The sequence below is a fragment of the Candoia aspera genome, chromosome 2, assembly GCF_035149785.1.
Source record: "Candoia aspera isolate rCanAsp1 chromosome 2, rCanAsp1.hap2, whole genome shotgun sequence".
Taxonomy (NCBI): Eukaryota; Metazoa; Chordata; class Lepidosauria; order Squamata; family Boidae; genus Candoia; species Candoia aspera.
In genome coordinates this window covers 101399159-101423859 of record NC_086154.1, presented here as the reverse complement: position 1 = coordinate 101423859, position 24701 = coordinate 101399159, and the positions used below count along the sequence as shown (strand labels likewise).

Sequence of the window (24701 nt, the reverse complement as noted above, 5' to 3'; positions counted from 1 at the left end):
AAGGCTGTTCCATTGCACTTGATATGCAGATGTGATCAGAACTGATATTGGTCTCTTCTGTAGCATCAGATGCATGAGCTTCAGGCTGCAAGTAGAAGATCAGAAACTTTCTCTTCGTTTTCAGTAAACAAAGGTTTGTTGTTATGCCAGAACTCAGACCAATGGTTAATCTTGTTTGAAGACATAAACCAAAATTGTGAACTGTTGTTTGAAGTTTGCTTGCAGAGGCTTCAGGCTCCCAACTGGCTTAACAATCCAGCTCAAGAAAATGAAAAAAATCAGGCTGAAAATTTTATCCCACTTATATGGTGCCTCCAGCTATATTACATGTAGATCATAGGCTAAAAAGAGTTTCCTATCCATAATTAAAAAACATTCCAAGTTTGTATGATGACATATTACTATCCTTAGTGTTCTATTTCTGCTCTACATTTCTCTGCAGTATGCTTAACCAAAGTTGTTCTGCTGTTGGTTCTATTGTTTTTATAATTGCAGAAAAATAAGTGTCTGGCAAAGTTACAATTGTCTTGATTTGGGCTTTAGCACTTAAGAGGCATCTGCATGTCCCATTTTCATGGGTGTTGAGTATTCAGTTTAATCAAACCTCTAAAACTGTATCTACCACACTTTTATATATAATGTTTAACAAGTCACTCTTGCTGAGGTAAGACATGTGAAAGGTTAACTAATCTAGTCTATTGTCAAGTCTGTCCTAGTTTCCCTTTAGAAATGATCATATTCTATGCTATAAAAGAAAGTTTGGAAGATCTATTGGACTATCCCTGGTCCTTTTTGTATTATAAAATGGTTGTGAATTACATAAGAAAGAAACAAGCTACAGTAAGATCAAACGTAGCTTCACCGATGTCAGGAGCAGAATTTATTTGCCCGAGCCATTTCTAGAGAAGATGTTCCAAGAAAATGTGGGCTTTGTTTTAAGTGTCCATTTGCTGTTCTCTGTGACCAGTCATTGTTTTCCTAAAGATTTATAACTCAGCTGTTTCAATTTGTGATGGGCTGAAGCCTTGGAATGTAGATTGGCAGTTCAGAGGTCAGAGTTTTCCTTCAAGAGCAAAATGAAGAATTAGATTATGCAGTGTGTCTTTTCTTTGAAGAATAAAAATGCTACTCGAAGTCCTAAACTTATTACTTCCAATAGTTTCTTTTGGATGTATCAGTTGCTCAGAGAAAGTTGGATTGCAATTCTGTGATTAATCCAATGGTTAATAGAAAAACTTACATAAACAAAGTTCAGTTTTATCAATAGCTTAGTTTCATCATCTGATATCATTGTGGTTTTTGATATCAAACACACAGGTGGTGACCTTCTCTGATGAAAATAAATGTTTTGAAGATAAACAATGCAAAAAACTAACCATCAAGTATATATGTTGTTAAGAGAGAATGAAACAGCAGTGCCTACCCAAACTGCTTACAAACTATTTGATAACCTACTCTAGGACCTTGCTCAGAATAGACAAGCTGATTTGTAGTTTTCTGTGGTTTGTAGTTTCCTGGGTCCTTCTCCTTCCTCTTTAGAAGATGGGAATGACAAGTTGCTCTCCTCCAGTCTTCTGGGACTAGAGTCATAATCGTCTAGTTGCCTAGTTAGGTGGCAGCATCTAGCCAACTTTAGTTGGTATAAAAAACAGCTAAGCAGGGTCAAATTTATTTGAACCTAAATGGAAGACTACTGGGAAATCCCAGGGCCATAGATTAAACTGGCAAGAAAAATTCATTGAAGAAAAAGACAATGGCAAACCACTTCCATATTGAAGTGCCATATTGAAGAGCCAGTTTGGGCTAGTGGTTAAGGTGCTGGGCTAAAAACCAGGAGACTGTGAGTTGTAGTCCTGCCTTAGGCATGAAAGTCAGCTGGGTGACTTTGGGCCAGTCACTCTGTCTCAGCCCAACTCACCTCTCAGGGTTGTTGTTGTGGGGAAAATAGGAGGAGGAAGGAGTATTAGGTATATCCCATGCCTTGAGTTATTTGTAAAAAATAGTAAAGGCAGGAATATATATATATATATATTGTACCAAGAAACCTACATGTAAGACATGTCCATGAAGACACCGGGAATCAAGCTTGCCTCAAAGGAGGAAGCACCTTTTTGTTATCTAGATATTGATCAATCACTTGCGCATTAACCAATTACTTATTCTAAATAAACATATTAAGAAATCCAGTCAAGATGCCTTAATGAGATACAGAAGGAAACATGAGTACTTCAAACTTAATGAACCAAAGTACCACAGAGTGAACATGTCGAGTGCAAGCAGCTGTGGGTAGCTTGGTACTGATAAGAAAAGTGACAAGCAAAACATTGAAATATCTGTGGTCTTAATTTCCTTAGAATGGCTATGCCGCCTAAAGTGGATGTCTGAGACATTCAGGGGAAATTAAGATGCAGCAATTATAGCCTTGCCTGGTTCTTTTCTTAATGCCGGTCCTTAATTACAAACCTAATTTAAAAGTAACACTAGCCCAGCAGAGCATGTAATATGAACCTTATATTTGCTTGATTCCTGATATAATCCTGAGCCTGGGCTATTTAATCTTTAGCCCAACTGATTAACTACTATGGATAAAGGATATACACAAAGCTAATTAATTGTACTTTGCGGCAGTATAAGGTTTAGTGATACTTAATGCAAATGGCATGTTGGAAAGGAAACTGAACTTTTAGGATTTATTTCTATTATAAATAATTTTCCAGAATTGTTAGGCTTTACAGCATTGCCACCAAATAGGGAAAAATGATCTGACCTAATTATTATATTTTCAACAATTTTTAGAAAATGAATTACTACTTTTAGCAATCAGTACTGGGGTAATTTATCAGTAAAATCTTATATCAGGTTTCTCAAAATACGATATGCACTGTAAATTTATTATTTTTCTTCCATTGTAACAATTCCAATTGTTAATATCCTATTTAAGTTCTGCATCCATGTAATCAAGCAATCTTCAGTTTGTTCAGTTTCTAAATCATATTTCACCAACAATTTATAAATAAGGCCCAGCAAGTACTCCAAGTTATGTGTTATAAATTTTTTCAGATTCAGCCAGATCTCTAAATGTTCCACCTTTTTAAAATAATCCCTTTAGAACATTACTGCTTATTCAGGGATATTTGAACCAATCAGGTGGTTCTTACATTCTTAAGAAAGAATCTCAAATCTTTCTCAATCTCAAATCTTGTAATCTGATGATTAATTTGTCTCTCCGTCAGGCAAATATTTTTGTTCTCTCATCCTCATGAACATAAATGTTTGCTAATGAAGCAAGGGGTGATAAATCTGGACTAATTCTTTTTCTGTTTTATATATATATCAGCATATAAAAATATACTTTTTATATGCTGCTTATTATCGTAAATTGTCAGTTCCTGTTTGTATCAAGCCAAAGGTATTTGTGCAAACCATCTGGAAATCCTGCTTCCTCAATATCCCAAGTATTGATAGGTAGGCTAGGTAAAGTGATCCAATCTATAATCCAAGTTAGACAACTAGCTTGATACTACAGTTTGAAGTTTAGTACTGCCAGACCACATCATTCTTTTGAACCTTGTAATATTTTAAATTTAATCCTCAGTCTCCTGTTAGATCATATGAAGTTAGTTTAGCTATTAGCTTCTTTCAATCATTTCATGCCCCTTTTTTTAAGGATTTGGACAGCCCTAGTAAATTATACTGGATGAAAAATCTATATGCATGTGCATATGTATACATTCCTGTGCTTGTACATAAGTGATTTATGTTTGCATGTGTGCACCCATCAAACAGCATACTGTCACCTAATGTTATATATCAAAGGCATAAATGAATAGGAAAAAAAAATCACTTGGTGACTTTTTGTGAAACTTCAAGTCACATTAGTTTCTAGGTATAGACACTATCTTGTGTAAATATAATTCTCATATTAAAAATGGCATTCTTAAGAAATGTTAATATCTTAATTGTGTACTTCTATAAGAAGGCCAGCTTTTATATTGAAGAATGATGCATATGCTGTTTTTTGTCACAATCTATGATGCAAGCCTTAGTCTATTTCTTTGAGGAATTAGAAGTAAACTGGAAGTGTTCCTGATCTAAGAGAACATTTCTGGAGAATGGGTCATTTCATAATTATGTAGAATATTGGGGGAGGGGATGTTGCCCTTCTTAATATCTGTAGGGTTCTTACAACTCCTGATGTCAGGATATAGAGCGAAGAACCATGCTGAGATCAGAAGCTTTAGCTCTAGTGTTTATTGTTCTGCTCTACAATACAAAATCCTGCTAAACTGAGAAAGCACCAGCAATTTCTCCCAGAAAAGCTCAGAGGCTAAGGCAGTTCCTTTCTGGATCTCTTGATAGGGAGGCAAAGAGAATCAGTCCTGCCCGTGCGTTTTTCCCCCTGGAGAGGGCCCCCCTCTCCTTCATCAGCCATAACACCTGAGCACTCCATAACACCTGAGCACTACAGTCACGTGAAAAAGAAAGTACACCTTCTTTGAGTTCTATGGTTTTACATATCAGAACATAATAAAAAAAATCTGGTCCTTAGCAGGTCTTAAAATTAGGTAAATACAACCTCAGATGAACAACAATACATGACATATTACACCGTGTCATTATTTATTTTACAAAAATAAAGCCAAAATGGAGAAGCCATGTGTGAAAAACTATGTGCACCCTTACTTCTTCCATAGGTATTAAGAGGCTAAGTATCAGCCAGGTGCTGCTAATCAAATGCCCTTGATTAATTGATCATCAGCAAGTGTGACCACCTCTATAAAAGCTGAAGTATGTATCCTGTCTGTCCAGTTTTTATGTGTTGTCATATATCCGAAACTGGGCATCTTCCTTGTTCGCAAATTCTCTCTAGCAGCAAACTCAATTTTTATAAAGATTGTCTATATAAACATAGATTTTGATGTTCTTATCTGGCATATAATCACCTGAGGCATATGTACTTAATTCTTTAGATATATAATGTCAATAATTGTAGCTCGCATTCCAGAATCAAATACTTTTCTAGCTGCCACTGGAAATTTCCTTCCCCATCTGAAGATTGCTAAAGCATGAAAGCATGTGAAGCGGAAAGTTCCCCAGATGTATGGCTTGTCACGTTTTCAGATTTTTGTTCAAGCTGTTCATGCTGTCATTGTTAATAGATATTAATTCAAAGTTGATTTCTACCTTTAGCTTAGCTTGCATTTTATGTTGAATGCCTGAAAATAATAATCACCTTTCATGGTATCCTGGAGTATGTGTGTGTTTCTAGGACTTTTTCCATCTCCATTAACAGAGTTTTCAAATGTGGTATATTCATATTCAAATTGATATGTAGATATATAAAGTGCAATCTCATTCTTGTTTTTCTGTAAACTGATTATTACGGTAACTTTTCCTTGAGTAAACAATAGAACTGTATTAAGATTCAGATGAAATATTTAAGGCTCTAATTGCAACTAATAGTGTTTTCAAATCTCGGTGAACTAAATTGCTTGCAAGGTGTTTGGGTTACCAACACAGGATTCTCATCTAAGATTCCTGCCTTTGTGGACTGTCATCACTCAATCCCAAGGCAGGTCCACAAAGAAGTGCACATCTGTGTCTTGCTAACCAGCAAATGCTTTCTCATGGTCCTTTCACTGGTGATATACTGCCAGACAGCTAGCATCTCAAAATGGCATGGGATAGGGGATTTATTGGCCTGATTGCTTATTGCCCATTGAAACTTATGTGTATTGGCTTTGGAACAAGCTCCTTTCATACTTCAAGAAGGGTTATCCAGCAGGCAGCCATCCAGATGATTTCAAATTCAGTGTAATGGCTCAGTGTCTAAAAGGTTGACATATCACTCTGTGTACTTAACAGATAAATAGAGAAATCTAAGTTCTGTAGACAGAATAATATATGCATATGAGATGTTAATTTTAAACAAGGTGCACAATCTGTGATTTTGTAGAGTATGATCCTGCTTGTACTTGCTTCTAAGAGTATGTTCCTAGGCACACTACAATTTGATAAAGTCTTATGAATATTGAGGCATAGAACGGAAGGAATTCTTAGGTATGATTCTCCTAGGTTGATACTGGAGTGACATAAACTGACCTGAACACAATGTACTGATAGGAAAATAAATGAAATACTTCTATTAATAAGCTTGAATAAACAAACAAACAAACTGAACTCTTTACTTCAGCCCCTGTGACATGTTCCATTTAGATTTATAATTATAGTAAGATTCAAATAATACAATATTAGAATATAACTGCCAATACTTCAGCGCCACCTCAGAGGTTTTCAACTTGTAGTACATAGCCCAGAGTCATGAGTTGGGCAGCTTTATAAATGTAATTTATAAATAAATGCCCTGTTTAGATTTTTGCACACTCATGCACATACAAACATGCACAGGCAACATGTATGTCCTGTAGTCCCTGTAGGGAAAAAATGCAGTTGCCTCCTATGGCTATTAGAGTTGGAAAGAATTCTAGAAGCCACACTGCACAGGCTTTCCCTACCTTGTTTAATCCCCATGAAATAAAATGAAATACTGTAATTTTGTGCTAATTCTGTGCTATACTGTACTATACATCTAAACACCAAACAAGATCTGATGCACATTTAATTGTGTACCTTAAAAAACCCTATGTAAATAGTCTTCACTCAATGACAAGGGTCATTATTATTATTATTCGGATTCGGATTATTCGGATGGGGGAGGGGGATTTAACTCTTTCTTTCCCCTGTTGCAATCTTGATGAAAATGCTTCCCCTGCAAAATGTATTTGCCTTAAGAGGAAGTCTGCACTGTCTTCAGCGGGGAATTTTCTCCCAATGCAAAATGTGAAAATTATCTGTTCCTACCCCAGTGACTTCATTTTGTTTTCTGAAATATGAACATTATATATAAATATGACTTTAATAGCAAGCCTAGTTTGGAACTTTTGCATTTGAGATCAGGGAGAAATTGCCAAATATTTTGCTTCAACAGTTGGGATACTCCATGAAATGTTTCTGTAACTACATTTCAGGATTGAGATGTTCATGTTTTATGCCCCATTGCTTTATTAATTGCATCAAGTGCAATTTTAATCAAAAGGAAATTACCAAAATAGAGAGGAGAAATGAATTCCCTTCTTTATATTTCAATCCTTCCAGTTAAGAAGAATAATTTTATCCAGGATAACTAGGAAAGGAAACTCAAATTCCTACCTTGTGTAAATATAGCTGTTGCCTGCATTATATCACTAAGACTTCTCAACACATCTGGAACAAAAAGCAGTTCCAATAACATTAAAGCATCCTATTTTTGTTGGCACACAGATGCTATGATATATGCCAATCAGTAATGGGTTTTGGAAAGAAGCTGCTCTAAAATTCTTCTAAACTATTCTTCTGGGAAATTATTCAATTAAATACAACTAAAATTAATGCTTGGCTGCTTTGTTTGAATAAAACAAAATAAGCAGCTGGAAAAGAAAATCCCTTTGTGTGTTAAAGAGCAAAGGCTCCAATTAATATCAGTGGATTATGAGATCCTCTTTCTTCCTTCCAACAGCTAATTCTAAATGAAAGGGGCCAGTACTAGTCAGAAAAAAATGTGGGTTTCACACAGACAAAATCAGACTGGAAGCCCCTTTACAAACACAAGATAAAAATAACACAATCTGAAGTTGGGGATAGTTTTTTGGATGTGTGATAACCTACTGGTGGTCAGTGCCAGCTCAAGGGAATATGGTGCCTCTAGGCCACATTGCCTGATGGCACCACCTCCCAATGATGCAAAGATCTGTGTTTTTAGAATGATTAAATATAACATCTGCTCTGTGGGATGTGACCTTGGCAACTACAGCTTGGTCCACCACCATGCCGGAGCAGAGTTGCCAGCTGTAGTCAATTGAAAATTGCTAAGCGTCAGTGCAAAAATACCCCAAATCCTGTATTAATAATACAAAAGGTTGATTCTTTAAAAGCTGATGAAACACAAACAATTTTTTTGCAGGCTTTGCTTTTGAAAGGAGGGGTGGTGTTGGCATCCCCTAAACTTTGATGCCTCAAGCCAGTGCCTACCCGGTCTTAACCTAAAGCTGGCCTTGCTGGTGGCATAGATATGTGTGTAGGTGTAGAGGTAGAGGTAGATAGATACACACCCACTTCTGTATTTCTATGTGAAATATACTGCAGCAATTGCTAAAATAAAAATGAGATAACAAAACACTTTGCAGCACAGCAATATTACATAGAGTTCCAGTTGTACAACAGAATTTTGAAGATGATCAGAAGCTGTAAAGCTCTCTAACCACTAAGTTATCTTAGGGCTCACCTTATTAGATCTGCCTCTGCCCATCTGGCCTAGGCATCAAGAAAGGGCTTGCAGAAAGTTACAACCCACAGGACACAAGAGGTGCATGGACCCAGAAGCAGCCTTTGGGTAGCAGACTCCACATTGTGGAACCCACTGCCACCATAATATACACAACACTGATCCTTTGGTCATTTTGCAAAGCACTTACACTTTTTCAGTGGGCCTTTGCTCCAGGATGAAGACTTTGAATAACCATTTTGTTTCTCTTATATTTGTGTTCTGGTTTTAACTATTGTTAACAACTTTGTACATTGTGCAGTCTTAATCTTAATGATTGGGGCAGTTTTAGAAACTATAAGATGAATAAAATAATCTTTCTAGTTAAGTATTTTTAAATATTTGTATATCACTACCAATTTAAAATCCCTTTCCCTTTCCTCCCTCCACTCCCCACTGACCATACCTTACTTTCACACAAATGCCCCAGCTCCACTTTAAAGAATCCTTTAGCTCTTGAGGGCAGATATGGAAGGGAAATCTCTGGTGCTGCCAAACACCAGAACAATGCTTTTTCAAAGGTCATAACTATAAACATAAAATAATCTAGAACTAGTTAATCTTGCTCTTGGGAGAGGGGGACATCAAAGGGTACCCAAATATCTGAGTTCAACAACAGGCATATTAATTGTCAGCCGTATCCTATGGTGACATGTTCAAGTCCACAGGTAGAGAGCCATATAGGAAGCAGCTCATAGCAGGCATTTGACTGAAACCAGCCTGCTTTCACAGTTCTTTTCTCACTCTTGTCTTATGCTTTTGTAAATGCAGCTTGTCCTTGGCCTATTCCAAAGGCAAGAAGAGCAGGACCCATTCTTCAATACCCTTGCCAGATCCAAATATCTTTTAAACAAATCCAAAAATAGTAGCACAAAGATGGTCTGGGAGAGGGAGTTGCATGGCTGAAGCCTCTTTTCTCTTCACTGCTCTCAGGACTCCGTGTGTGGTTTGAAAGAAGTCTCTAAAGAGGGCACACCTGAGTATTCTGCTTCAGAATGGGGTGTAACAAAAAGTGTAAACCAAACAAATCGTCCTGCCTTTCCCGGAGGGGAGAAGAGAAGGAGCATTTCACTTCCTGCAGAATGAAAATGTTGTTTTTCTTATGTTGAACAGCTTTCTGTTCTGCTGGCACCCTTGGCCCATCTGCCCTGAATTTCCCTCTCTAGCAGTCTCCCCTCCACTGTGCCAAATTCTTTTCCACTGAATTCATTTATGAAGAAGAGTGATGGAAAGAAAGTACGTTTCTTTTCCTGATTAACATTTTGTAATGCCCCAACCTCTTGACTGGTGTTTCACATTAGCTGCAGAGTTTGGGCTCATAAAGATTAGGACCTTCCAAATTTGCTCAGTTTGGAAAGCTCAGGGATTCCTGACCATGAATGAAGAGCTTTCCAGTGAAGCAATGCAAAATGAAAGCTGCACACCAGTCTTTTCCTTTAACTTAGCAGCTGCCCGTAAATACCGTGCCCCTCACTTCAGAATGCTTCATATTGAGTTCTGTAAGTATTCAGCAAGAGAACTGTCTTGAAGCAGGAGAGTTTTTGGAAGATAAAGCACTTGAGGAGGTGAAGCACGTGGGCAAAAATAATTGTGGCTATTATTAGTCATTTTGTGGTACATGTCAGGAATTCAGTGCATTTCACATGAAACTCATTATCCTTAAAATATTCTGAAATGTAGGCATTATTTTTCTCCTCCACTCTCCTCCATTAGAGATAGTGGAATAGTACATGTGATTGTTATTACCCGTACATTCATAACAATTTTCTTACTAAGATTGAAATCAATACGTTGGTTGAAGCACTCCTCCAAAGCCATAGAAACTTGTGTCAGATGTAAAATAATGACCTGCTTGTACAAGTGCCAGTCTATATCAGAGCTGCCTAATTTGGAATTGGAGGCCTGGGAATTTTTCAGTGGCTAAATTATCACCATGTTGTTACCACTGTTGCTATGTAATTATCATATATACATTTTCATTTTACAGTGAGGAAAAAAAGTAACTGTGAGCAGAACAGAAAAGGTGCCCCTCTGAACACTCCTGAAGAGGGGAGTGGGGGCACACCTGCCTTGACTTCAGATAGAAGGGGGAAATCCTGGGAGTTAGGATGAGTTGGGAGTTCCTGCGCAAGTGGCCTCCCTTGCAGCTCTCGAGAAAACACTGCAAAACTGTCCTTACAATGTTTTCTCTGAAGTAACAGCTGAGCCAGAATTAAATCAGTTCAGCTTCTCAACTACATGGAAGCACTGTGGGAGTGGCTGCCTTCACCTGAGGAAAGAGACTCAACCTTCTCTTACACAAAATACTTAAATTTTCTTTACATTTTCTTCCTGTAAAAAAATTGTGAAGAAATCATCATCATCATCATCATCATCATCATCATCATCATCATAGTTATTAAAAAGAAGAGTGCAATAATATATGAGAAACAACATTGAAAAAAAGGGTTGAAAGTGAACAAGTTAGACAAAAGAAGAAAGCCGAGTTTAAGAGCCCGTCTGATAAATGCAGTAGAGTTGTTATGGCAACTGTAAAGCTATCACCTTGAATCTGTATTCAAAATATGAATGGGAACAGGTAGTTGAGAGGAAGGGAGAATCATCAAATTGCTTAATTTGGACATACTTTTGAGGGGGATTCCCATCCCATCCCAAAAGGTTTTTCAAGGGGTACAAACTGGTAGAGGGAATTTAGCTCTATCCCACCTAGAATGTATGGAATGAGAAGGAAAAATCTGGAGTGATATGGTGAAGTAGTCAGAGGACTCTGTGATTTAAATGATAAATTAAAGGTATTTTTAGTATAGCAAAATTACAAGATTAAGCTAAATCCTAATCCCTTTTCCTCTACTTTATTAATTTTAACTGTATATACATATGAAATGTAATCAAGTATAGGATCCTAGAAAAAAATGTAGTCTGGTTTATTTATAACAGCTGAATCCAGTGTGATGTGAGGGCTGGCATTGTAGAGCATTTTATCCCTTCATATCATGTAAATTTATCATGCAGGAAGAGGCAGAAAATAACATCTTTCTACTTTCTTCTGCCCAAAGAAATCTGGGTTCAGAGTGAAGCCTACTACAATCCAGTGCCAAACTATGTTTGGTTCAAGTGGTAGCTGTGTTGAATGTTTTAATAATTCATTACACTAATTATGCATATGGTACTTTTGATGCCTTTAGCATAGCTGATACCACATCTAAAATAGTCCTCCTTCTACTTAACCTACTTTAGTGGATTGCAGTGCAAAATCAAAATTATAGAATTCTTTGTTTTGATAAAATTATTTTTGTTTAGAAGCAATAATAGAAAGCTTAGATACTAATATTCAATAATGTTCCTCTTCCTAGAAATCATTGATGATCTTGCCAATTTGGTAGAAAATACTGATGACAAACTACGCAAGCAAACCAAACATGTCATGATGGTGGACAAAAAGTCAACCTCCTGTGGTAAGATTTTAAATTTCATTTCTCTTGCTTTTCTGGTTGCTGGTTTATGTGTTTTGAAGCCTGGTTTAAAGCCATTTAATTTTTTTCTGACAACCAGTACTATCTCTTTCATATAATCTTGCACTTTCCTCTACAAACAATCTAACAATTATATCCAGAACACTTGAAAAAATGTCTACCCTTTTTGAAAGAGGAAAAGAAGTGTGATGAACCAGGCATAAAAGTATTATCCCAAGTTCAATTAAAGAAAAAGAGTTACTTATCCCCCTGGAAGGCAATCTCTACTTTGAGATAGTCCCTCTTCCTGGAATGAGTAGGCAAAGTCCAATCTTAAATGGGTCTTGCCAGGAGAGGTACCATCATGCCTCCCATTGGCCCTGCACAGAATGCAGGGAGTTGGATTCATCTGGAACTTCAAAAGCCCAGCTGTTGTTTAGTTTTTAAAAACAAAACACCATTCTTGTCTTTTATTTTAGACCTCCCTTCCTTTCTCTTGTCTTTTCCCTTGTTAGAATAGGGATGGTTTTGAGGGTGAGGCTGCCCCACTGTTGGAGACTACTGTGCCACTGTAGCAGCCTGAAAACACAATCTGGAAACCATGGCAAGATGTTACCAATCTTTCCTGTTGGTGGGAGTGGCACAGAATAGCTGATTAGTGTGGCAGCAGCACTACACAATAAGCATTGTGGAACTATCTAGTTGAATCCAAGTATCCAGCTTCTGTAGAAAACCCAGCCAGGCCAGAAAGAGGACACAGTGCTGAAATGGCACATTCTAGTACAATTCCATCTCCTTTCATATAGGGCAGTTAGGCTAGTTATGGAGTATTGTGTCATGACAGTGGAAGAGGGGATAAACAATGACAAGGAGGAATTCCAGAGCAGCAAGCTGAGAAGGCATCAAGCCCAAAGAGGTGCTAAACAAAGTCTCAATTTTGAAGAAGCTCAATTTAGGAAGTGGATTATTAAAGTTTAGCAGATTTCTGGAGCTGTGACTGTTTTTCAACAGACAAAACAGAAGATATAAATATCTCTTCCTCTGCAAAAACATAAGAAACAAAGAAAAAAGAGCAGTTTGTTATAGGGGGACAGATTTTCCACAAGACTAAGAAAAGAAGTAAAACGGCTTACAGCTTCTCCACAGAATCTGTATATTTGAGACCTTCTTCCTCTTGCTGTTCCCAGTCCTCTAGGGGGCTTGAAATTCCCTACCTCAAAGTCCTTCAAGGCCAAGAGAGATAAAGGCCACAACACTTCTAAAGGGAAACTATAGAATAGGAGACAGAATTATTTCTTTATGAGATTTCTCCCTGCATCAGTCCTTAGATGGACTCTAGGGAGTTTAGAGATAGTAATAGAATAATAACAAATAATACAAAAATATTTAAAATACAAAAAGTACTTTACTGTAGAACTTTATACTAATATTGCCTCTGATGACCCCAGAGTCAATCCTCAAAGGTCTTCCAGAAGAACCAGGTTTTTATCAGCTTCCAGAAGGCCATGAGAATGGGGTCCATTCTATTCTTAGTGCGTTTGTATGTTCTGTAGGAGGGGAGCCCACTCCCTCCACCTGAATCTCATCAGAAGTCATTCATAACCAATGAGCATAACCGATACAGTTTCCATCCCAGGCCCCTGCCTGAAACCAGAGTGCAGTAGGTCCAGATAATATGCCTTCTCACCCACGATTACAATTACCCATGATTATGCCTTCTCAACCACGATTAGACAAGGTTAGATTTATTACCAACAGACCTGCATTCAAAAACATTATCTGAAGACCAAGATGACCAGCAATCTGAATAATTGGCTCATGAATTGAGACTGGGAAGCCTAAAGCAGGCTTTGGCAGCAAATTCCAGAGTCCACTAGAGTTGGGCAGCCAATAAATGTCAACAAATAAAGAAATAAATAATTTTTCCAATCTTTCTTCCACTGGAAGATTTGGCTGTCTCCCCCTGCCCCCATATCTCATCCTGTCCCTTGCTATCATTAGCCTCTCCTCCATTTCCAACCTTCTCGATTACCTGACTGTCCTCTCCCAATGAACGAAGGCCCAACTGTCTCCCTACTGAGGTCCAACTACAATACAGTACAGCACAGTAATCTCACTTAATAGCTATATTCATAACCCTACCATACATTCTAACCCACCTTCTGATATTAGAGCCACCACCCACACCACCTTCCCACCCACCCCAGCCCCCCTGGCTCTACCCAGCTGGGTCAGAGGAGGCAGGTGGAGCACCCTTTCCCTATTCTCTTGCTCATAGCAGAGGCCTTCCTTTTTACTTCTCTGTCTCTTGACTCTGGGAACAGACAATCCTCTTCTGTGATTATTTTATGTTTCCACTCCCTAATCCACAATTATACACGTTCATATAGTCACAAAGTAAAGGGAATAGGGCTGGTACCCAGTTTTCATCTCCTGCCACTGATTTTATACATAGCATAGTAGTCTGTTTAATGTGGGATAAACATGGAGAACCATATGCTGCCATTTAAGCCCTGAAAATACATGGGAATTAATATACTTTATGCATACCAGGAGAGAGAGGGAGGGGGATGGATGGATGGATGGACAGATATATGATTTTAGCACATTTTCATTTTCACATAAGACAGCATTAAGAGCAAAGCAGTATGAAACTGCGATTGTATATGAAAATGGTCTTTCTGTTCTTGAGGAAAAAAAGCTTTAGAAGAATATAATTTCTGGAATAATTTGTAGCATGGATAGCACAACTATGGCATAAGTCTTCAGCAAAGGATCGTTACCTTGTCGTGGTGCTGGAACTTCAGCACCTCAATGATGCCATGAGCTAAACCGTGAAGGGCCACCAAAGACGGGAAGGTCATGACAGAGAGGTCAGGCTAAATGCGATCCCTGGGGAAGGTAATGGCAACCCACCCCAGTATTCTTGCTTTGAAAACTAAATGGATCAGTACAACCAGAGATATGTCGGTATACCATCGGAAGATGAGACCCCCAGGTCAGAAGATGGTCAAAATGCTACTGGGGAGGAACAGAGGATGAGTTCAACTAGCCCCAGACGTGATGACACAGCTAGCTCAAAGCCGAAAGGACGGCTAGTGGCCGACGGTGCTGGTGGTGAACGGCGAATCCGATGTTCTAAGGATCAACACACCATTGGAATCTGGAATGTAAGATCTATGAGCCAGACGGTAAAAACAAGACCTGGAGCTGACTGTAGTTCCGATCACGAACTTCATATTGCACAATTTAGGATCAGACTAAAGAGATTAAGGAAGACCCACAGATCAGCTAGATATGAGCTCACTAATATTCCTAAGGAATATGCAGTGGAGGTGAATAATAGATTTAAGGGACTGGACTTAGTAGGAAGAACTATGGACAGAAGTTTGCAACATTGTTCAGGAGGTGGCAACAAAATACATCCCAAAGAAAGAGAAAACCAAGAAGGCAAAATGGCTGTCTGCTGAGACACTAGAAGTAGCCCAAGAAAGAAGGAAAGCAAAAGGCAACAGTGATAGGGGGAGATATGCCCAATTAAATGCAAAATTCCAGAGGCAGGAAGCAGGAATTATTTTTAAACAAGCAATGCGCGGAAGTGGAAGAAGACAATAGAATAGGAAGGACAAGAGACCTCTTCCAGAAAATTAGAAACATCGGAGGTAAATTCCAGGCAAAAATGGGCATGATCAAAAAGAAAGATGGAAAGGACCTAGCAGAAGAAGAAGAGATCGAGAAAAGGTGGCAAGAATATACAGAAGACCTGTATAGGAAGGATAACAATATTGGGGATAGCTTTGACGGTGTGGTCAGTGAGCTAGAGCCAGACATCCTGAAGAGTGAGGTTGAATGGGCCTTAAGAAGCATTGCTAATAACAAGGCAGCAGGAGACGACGGCATCCCAGCTGAACTGTTCAAAATCTTGCAAGATGATGCTGTCAAGGTAATGCATGCTATATGCCAGCAAATTTGGAAAACACAAGAATGGCCATCAGATTGGAAAAAATCAACTTATATCCCCATACCAAAAAAGGGAAACACTAAAGAATGTTCAGACTATCGAACAGTGGCACTCATTTCACATGCCAGTAAGGTAATGCTCAAGATCCTGCAAGGTAGACTTCAGCAATTCATGGAGCAAGAATTGCCAGGTGTACAAGCTGGGTTTAGAAAAGGCTGAGGAACTAGGGACCAAATTGCCAATATCCCCTGGATAATGGAAAAAGCCAGGGAGTTTCAGAAAAACATCTATTTCTGTTTTATTGACTATTCTAAAGCCTTTGACTGTGTGGACCACAACAAATTGTGGCAAGTTCTTAGTGGTATGGAGATACCAAGTCATCTTGTCTGCCTCCTGAAGAATCTGTATAACGACCAAGTAGCAACAGTAAGAACAGACCACGGAACAACGGACTGGTTTAAGATTGGGAAAGGAGTACGGCAGGGCTGTATACTCTCACCCTACCTATTCAACTTGTATGCAGAACACATCATGCGACAAGCTGGGCTTGAGGAATCCAAGGCTGGAGTTAAAATCGCTGGAGGAAACATTAACAATCTCAGATATGCAGATGATACCACTTTGATGGCTGAAAGTGAAGGGGAACTGAGGAGCCTGATGATGAAGGTGAAAGAAGAAAGTGCAAAAGCTGGCTTGCAGCTAAACCTCAAAAAAACCAAGATTATGGCAACCAGCTTGATTGATAACTGGCAAATAGAGGGAGAAAAGGTAGAAGCAGTGAAAGACTTTGTATTTCTAGGTGTGAAGATTACTGCAGATGCTGACTGCAGTCAGGAAATCAGAAGACACTTAATCTTTGGGAGAAGAGCAATGACAAATCTCGATAAAATAGTTAAGAGCAGAGACATCATGCTGACAACAAAGGTCCGCATAGTTAAAGCAATGGTGTTCCCCATAGTAACATATGGCTGCGAGAGCTGGACCATAAGGAAGGGTGAGTGAAGGAAGATCGATGCTTTTGAACTGTGGTGTTGGAGGAAAATTCTGAGAGTGCCTTGGACTGCAAGAAGAACAAACCAGTCCATCCTCCAGGAAATAAGCCAGACTGCTCACTTGAGGGAATGATATTAAAAGCAAAACTGAAATATTTTGGCCACATCATGAGAAGACAGGACACCCTGGAGAAGATGCTGATGCTATGGAGAGTGGAGGGCAAAAGGAAGAGGGGCCGACCAAGGGCAAGGTGGATGGATGATTAGAATATCTAGAGTCACCTCTAGAATGTGACGGACTCATCCCTGGGGGAGCTGGGGTTATTGACGACCGACAGGAAGCTCTGGCTTTGGCTGGTCCATGAAGTCATGAAGAGTCGGAAGCAACTAAACGAATAAACAACATCAACAAATGACATAAGTAGTAATTTAATACTAAGCACTGTGAAATTCTGTATAATTGAGCTTGCAATCTGGAGGTAGTGAATTCTGTCAGTATCTACTCATGAAATTACTGAAGGAGAATGAGCTGATGGTATTTTCCTCCTTCATAAAGAGATTTTTTACATCCTTCAGTGAAGACTTCAGAGAAGATTTAAAGACAGCATAGCCTTCTCTGCCTATTCTGTCTGTCTGTCTGTCTCTCTCATACACACACATGCACATCCATTCTTCTACTGTGTGAATAATTTATTTGCGTGAAAGATAGGATGTGCCCATGTCAAAATGTTCCATTTTCTCCTCTTCCACAAGATGGCAATGCAGTTCCTAGCCTTACAAAATTAAATAGCTGCAGGTACCCTTTTATATTGGTTCTGACAGTTTATTTTGGAGAAAGCAAAATCATTACTTCTATTTTTTTTGTCTCCTTAATCGGCTTGCTATATCAGCCCCTCTCAGAAATGTTGATTGCTAAGGTACTTATGGACTTTGCCTGGTTTTTTGTTGTTATGTTTAAATATGTAGCAGTCTCATCCTAACCAACAAAGAGTTAAATAAATTACAGCTGTAACTTAGATAAGGATATATAACATTATTTTCTAAAGAGATTTCTTCAGAATGTCTTTTAGATATTTCTCTTTATTCAATTTACTGGTGTAATTCCTATTTTCTGTTCCTCTTGCTAAGTTATTTGAATAGATTAATTCAGGTCTGCAGACGCTTTCATATAATATAAACTTTGTATGTTTCAGTGGGGAAATCTCTATTTGTTTTATTTTTAGTATAGCAAAGAGTTTAGCTAACATGACATGAAGTCAACCTTTCCTATGGTCTGGTTGCTACTTATGCCAATATTCCTTCAAAAAATTGCACAGACAATTGCCTTGGCTTGGAACCAAAAGATGCCTTTCCTAAAGCAATCTTTTTCCTGGCGTATGAGTTGTGCCAGTTTTTCCCCTTTGAGTCTTTTCATGTTTCCAGAGTCCAGGTATTTAGATAAGTTGCATAGGTTTCCATAGAGTTGCTACCATTTTGCTTGCAATGCAAGCATATCGGATTCCATTACTTTTTTCTTGAAAGTATGTGGTATTTCACATCTTGTGTGCTTATACATCATCTTTATGCATAGATATAGTTGTTTCATGTTGTAAGAAAAAGGAGGATATTTTAATTACTCAAACACCAGTGCTGTGCTGAAGCCAAATTAGCAACCAGTATTATTTATCTTTGCAATTGTGCGCATGCTTTTAGGTGTCTTTTGGTGCCACTGGGGCCTCCGTTGAAGCCCAAATACAGTAAAACCGTAATTTTTTTTTCAATAGACCTTGAACTCTATGGACAGAATCTGAATTTGGATTTTGCCCTCAAATAATAAAGTCCATTGTTTGGCAGAGCAATCCAGACTACAGTCGCTTCTGCATATCTGCAAGTGTTACACCTTCTATGCATCTACTGTATTTGTGAAACTTAATTCTCACATGGTCAGAAGGAAACTGTCTGATACCAGATCTGTCCATTAACAAAATAAGAGACAAGTAGAAACTGGGCTTCCTGCTCAAAAGAGTTGGATGTCTAAAGTCTTGAAGGTTATCAGGTTTGCTATTTGTATTACACAATGTCATGTGTGGTGGTTCCCAAATCACAGAGAGAATTTTCCCAGAGATTTACAAATGGTCTGGTCTATGATGTAGGACTCTTCCCCATACCTCCTTTGATGTGGTTCCTCCTGTCCTTGAGATAGGAAGAAACCATCCTGGCTGGGAAACTGCTCCCTCCACAGCATTTCTCTTGCCATGTCTCAAAAAAGGACCACAAATTTGCTGCCCTCAAACAGGATGGGGGCAGTGTATTCCACTTCTCCCTGGTATTCTCCCCATTCCTCCAAGCATGGGTTGCTTGCAGTTCCTTCCATCAGTGGTGCTTTTCAGCCCCACAATCTCTAGGTAAAGTTGTTCCAAGCTCTCCAGGAAGTATGGAGCAATGGCAGCATGGATGAAGCAGCAGGCAGGCAGATTGGCCATTTTCTGTGCAGTAGGTAGGCCAGACCAAGAAATCAACTCCACAGGAAGGCTAAAGTTTGGAAGGAAGACTATTGAGATTGTCTATAATAACAGAATCTTCCAAGTTTGACTGTACTGTACCTTTTCTTCCTTCTTATAATTCTGTGAATTAGGGATGTGTCTGTCTGAGCCACTTCCGGACACTGTCTGTCTGTTATGGACTGTTTTTACCCCTTTTCACCCTAGTAATGGATCTTGCATGTCTCCATCAACGTCATCTTCCCTATACTCTACACATGGTTTCTGCAAGCAAGCAGGCCAGGTGTGGTGGGTTGGAAGATCAGGGGAGGGATCATCATGGTGGGAGATGGCAGAAGTAGGAATAGTGACTTCATAGAATACATGCCATGAGGTTGCTATTCCTACCAGGACAAAAAACACCAGTAACCAACTTTGGTTGATGGAGAGATTCTATTCTGTCTGGCAGCTAAAGCAGAAATGGCCACAGCGGCACAGAACCCTGTGACTGGATGGGAGGGGACAGTCTTGAAGTAGTTCTGCAGGTCACCAACCTCTTCAGGCCCCTGCTTTATAAAACACAGCAGAGAGATTGTTGCATTTTCCACTGGAAAACACAACTCTCATGCTGGATATCTTTGGTCTGGCCTCAGTCTTTCAGTGGTAGGCTAGCCCCGAGATGGAGGCTCTGTTGTAAGAACAGGTTCTCCGTAACAGAGAACAGCCCACCTTGTAGCTGGGGCCAATAGGATATGTGGATGAGCTCTTAGTGGAGGCCCTATAATTAATAAGTTGCTATTTACTTCAGATGGCAAGACAGCTGCATGAAATACCAGTCCCTGTCATATCTGCCAAGCCAAGCTCTGTGCTTTTCAGGTCCACAACTTCAGTATTTTAATAATTTTCATAGTTCAGATAGTTTTGCCCCATGTGCTATGATTCTTGGATAACAGAAATCTTAGCAGCAACAAACCCTCATAGGACAATGATGTTGACCTCCAGCTGTCAAAATCTTTACTGTTACAAATACGTCCCACCATAGACACTTGCTTCTGTCCTCATCCTATGCTTTTCCCATGATGGAGAAGCATCAAAGTAATGTAGCTGGCCCAGTTGCCTTGTCATCCTGGTTCATAGCTCTCCCTAGACCTGTATCTAGGGAAGGCTTTAATCACAGAACAATCTTTTTGTTGGCAGGCAAACATCTCTGGTTTTTTACTTTGTTTTTAATTGTGTGGCATAGCAGTTCGGTGTTCATGCTGCTTTTTCTTGCTGGGAAATCCTTGTGAGGTCCAGCAGCCAGCTGTGTAGACTATTTAGTCGTGACAAGTCACGTTGCCTGGGGTGCACCACGAGGAGGCTAGTCTACATTGCACTGAGTTGGGCTGAGAGAGAGTGACTGGTCCAAGGTCACCCAGCCGGCTTTCATGCCTAAGGCGGGACTAGAACTCACAGACTCCTGATTTCTAGCCCAGCACCTTCACCACTAGACCGAACTGGCGCTCACATCTCTGGTGAGAGCATTCAGAAAGAAAGTATCTGGACAATAAAATCCTTCAGTTGTCCTCTAAATTAAAAAAAAAAAAAAGAGGCCTAGGCTGAGTTAATATTTTCTTGCATTTTACTTTGGTTAACAAAAATCTGACATTTAGAATGATACTCCCAGAACTGGGCTTTTCTGAAAGGCCGTTTGAATTTGCAGATTAAAAGTCTAGATACCCTAACCTTGTCCTTTCTTTATTCTTTATTGAGTAGCACTAGATTTGGCATACCTAGTGAGAAACGGATATTGCTGGGCCAGTGGGAAAGGGACAGTAACACCTAGCTAATTACATTTACATATGCAGCTGTTCAAACAGTGCTTGGCCAGGGCCTACTTCCACCTCTTGCTGGGGATTTGGTACAGCTGTCACTGGTCCCTGCAGTCCAGCTTTGCCATTGGAGGGCTGCGGTGAGTCCCTGGAAAGCCCCCTCAGCCATCTATCATTTCAAAGGCCAAGTAATTGGTTGTATTTGAATACAAAGAGGAACAACCCTTCTAGTTCACTTTCCAAGGAAACGTGTCAAGGAGTTAAATCACTACTTGGTATTTCTGAAGCTGCTGAAATACAATAAGTAGATTGTTGATGCTTGCCCATTATTTTCTAGCAGCCTTTAGAGTGATGGGGTTTTATTGTGATTTTAGGTGATTGTTCATGTTTTGCTTTTAAACAGTAAAAATAAAGACAATAAACCATTACAGAAATTGTTGCAACTGTAACTTAGCAAGCTTCTGCTTGCAGTAGTTGGGTTTAGGTGACATAGCTTTTGTTTTAGGCTGCCTGATTATGCAATGATTCTTCTAAAATATCTTACATAAATGCATAAAGCACAATGCCTGCAGCAATATGATGGTTGAAAGCATTCATATTTTTCCTGCACAACCAGATAGATTGTGGTAGATATTTGGATGCTGTTTTAAAAAAATCCTCCTTACACATTTGCCTTGCTTGCTTGTTTGTTTATTTATTTATTTTCTATCCCACCATTATTATTATTATTATTTGCTTCCCTTTCACCTCTATATTTGTCTTAATATGGCTTTAAAGATTTAAGCTTTTTCAACGTATTGAATTATGGTATATTTGCTTCACCTGAAACAGGAAGAAATGGAAGAGCAAATTTTGGGGGGAAGCATTTAGAGATGTATTTTCTGATGACTTTGCTCTTGCAGCTAATGGTGTTTTCTTGGTTCCATGTCCCACTTTTTAAGTGTTCATAAAGGAGAAATGATGAAGTAAATGGAGAACTGCAAAAGACCATGATACTGCTATAAGGACTGCATTAAAATGACTAGTGGGATAGATAGGTGAGTCTCTTTTGGTTCCTGAGATTCCCTATTGCAGGGGTAAATAACCTTTTTGGGCCATGGACCCATTTAGACTTTTCAGCGCATGTGGTGGACATGCTGACAAAAGGGTTGTCAGGGGAGCCTTTCCTATTCACAAAATGGCTGCCTCAGCAAGTGTGGTGAGCAGAAGGCAAGCTAGACCCCCAGGATGTCTTTACCACTCCAGTAGGATCTTGGTAGAAGGAAGAAAACCATTTCTCCACATACACATGATGATGGTGGTTTGCTCTGCATCATGCTAACTTCCTATTTTTTAATTAAAAGAATCTTTTAAAAAGTCAGCTGGATCAAGTGGCCCGATGGGTGCACTGGCGCTCACGGGTGCTCACGGGTGCCACATTGCCTCCCCTCCTCTTACTGCAGTTCTCTGTACCTATTCTTATCCCTTGGTGAACAGCCAATATAGCAGGTGCCTGTCACTGATTTCTTTGAAGCTGTGCTTGTTTTATTCTTTTCACCTTTCATTTTGAGGTGTGAGATTTGCTTCTTGTTTCTGCTCTTCAGAGATTCTTGTCCTAAAGCTGGAGAGACTGCTTTATGATGGGTTTGTTTACCTAATCAATGGGCTCTGGTGTTGTCTAGGAAATGCTGACATTTTTGAAAGAGAAACTCCTAGTAACAGACAAACAAAGGTCCAGCAGTTAGGTCTGATGAAACGACGAAATGAAGGTCAGCTAATATTGCCCTCCATTGCTTTCCCGGTGGCCATGACAGCAGGGGAGTTTTATTTGAAGATCCCAGACTTCGAGTCACTGTTCGTATTGTCACCCGCCTGAGCATTCAAGGCCATGCCAACAGTTTAGGATATTAATGTATTCCACAGATCAGTGAAAAAGAAATTCCTCTGCATGTCTTTGTTTTGTTTACTCTAATTCCCCCCTTTTTCCCTGTGCACTTCGTTTGCAGTGCCTTTGTCTGGTGATGTTGCTGGGCATTTCTGATGAGAAAGGAAAGAATTACAGAGAGGGAGGAGGCGGGGTTAGTGCTTTTGAAACATAAGGTAAATGGTTTTGACCAGTTGGTCAGGTGAGTTAAAATTAATATTCTGGTTAGGATTGGGAATGCAAATACGCATAGAACTCCCCCACCCCGCCGCCGTCTCTTTTTCTGAAGAAGTAAATCTCCTTGATTTGCTTTCTGGAGCAAGAAATTATTTTACAAAACCCCAAACACCGCTGCTCCACAGGATGCCATGCCTCAGTGCGTCTTTAGTATTCATCCTTGCTTCATTACCAGGGCCACCTCTCAGCCCACCCTGAGCAGCTGCTAAAAGGGGCAAAATTACAGCAATTCATACTGCTGGTGACTTACTGCCAGGGAATAATTGGTTTCTGTTTGCAAGGGACATTATCACAGCTATCCCTCCAAAACAAGAAATTGTTTGCAAGTTTGGGGGGAAGGGGGATGTTGGGTGGAATGTATTTATCAGGATTTTCACAGGATTTGAAGGAAGGAGTTCCTTAGAAAGAAAAGCTGTTTTTTATGAAGAGACAATGATCTAATAAAGACATGGGTAGGGAAATCAATATAGGTAGATTTGTTAAATGTTCCAATATCTTATGCTATCCTAGAAGGAATTGTACATAATACTTAGATATTTTTTAAATATATTCTTTGATCCTTCATGGAAATGTTAATGAGACAAAATGTGCTAAAGAGCTCTTCAGACACTGCCTGGAGAGGGAGGAATGAAATGCAGACCCTCTGGAGGGCTTCTAGCACACAAGAAGTCCCTTTGTTTCCTGTTTTAAAAACCAGAGACATGTCTAAAATCAGGGACGAACTGAGAGCAGCCTGAAGAGACACTGCTGAAGACTAGGCTTTCTGTATTTTAAAAGGGGGGGGGGAATGTGAATGCCACGGCCAACTTGATAGGCAGCATAAGGGGGTGGGTACCGTATTTGAAGTCCAACGTGAAGGTGCTCTGAAGATGGGAGTGGATACAGTGAGGCTGTCTTTCACTTAGACTTAATTAAGAACTTCACATGCTTTGTCTCTCAGGGACTCCATTCCTCAGTAGAGGCCTCAGCCCCGAAATTGTATCTACAGGCCTACTGCCTTTGTGCTGAGTTGCCACACCGAAGACAGTAGCAAGTGCAGGCCCCATGTTGCTGGAGGTCATCCTCTTGTTCAGAGAAGTGAGCCTACATCCCCTAGAAAAAGTGGGAATAGTTGGAAGGGAGCCCTTTTTAGCAACTGGGGAATAACCAGCCTTTCTGTTTCTGTGTGTGTGTATCAACAAAAAGCCAGTGGGAGGTAGAAGAGGTTTTGTAACACTTTCCACAACCTGATTATGTAGACTTAATGAGGAGTCAGAGGTTATACCACAAAGGGCAAACACTTTTCCTCAAGGAATCAACACAGTGTGTTAAAGTCTACAAATGAGAAATATCTTGAATCCTGCACCCAGCTATTGATTATTACACGTCTTGTTTTGTGTAGGATCTTGCCAAGATTTACATTTATCATTTTATGTAGCATTCTCGGTACATAGTCATAATGAAATTCATTTCAGATAAGAGGGGAAGAAAGAGATGTACTTTGATATACTGGTATAGGCTTTCACAGATGGTAGATTTACTTCAACC

General features: G+C 39.5%; 1 protein-coding gene across 2 annotated transcripts in view; it reads left to right on the top strand.

Moving 5' to 3' along the window:
• The window catches only part of STX8 (syntaxin 8), a 111506-nt gene that overhangs the window by 54587 nt on the left and 32218 nt on the right, over window positions 1-24701 (top strand). For both annotated transcript variants that reach the window (XM_063292609.1, XM_063292610.1), the window contains exon 7: window positions 11713-11814. In XM_063292609.1, the coding sequence (XP_063148679.1) occupies window positions 11713-11814 (102 nt within the window). The remainder of the gene's footprint in view (window positions 1-11712; window positions 11815-24701) is intronic.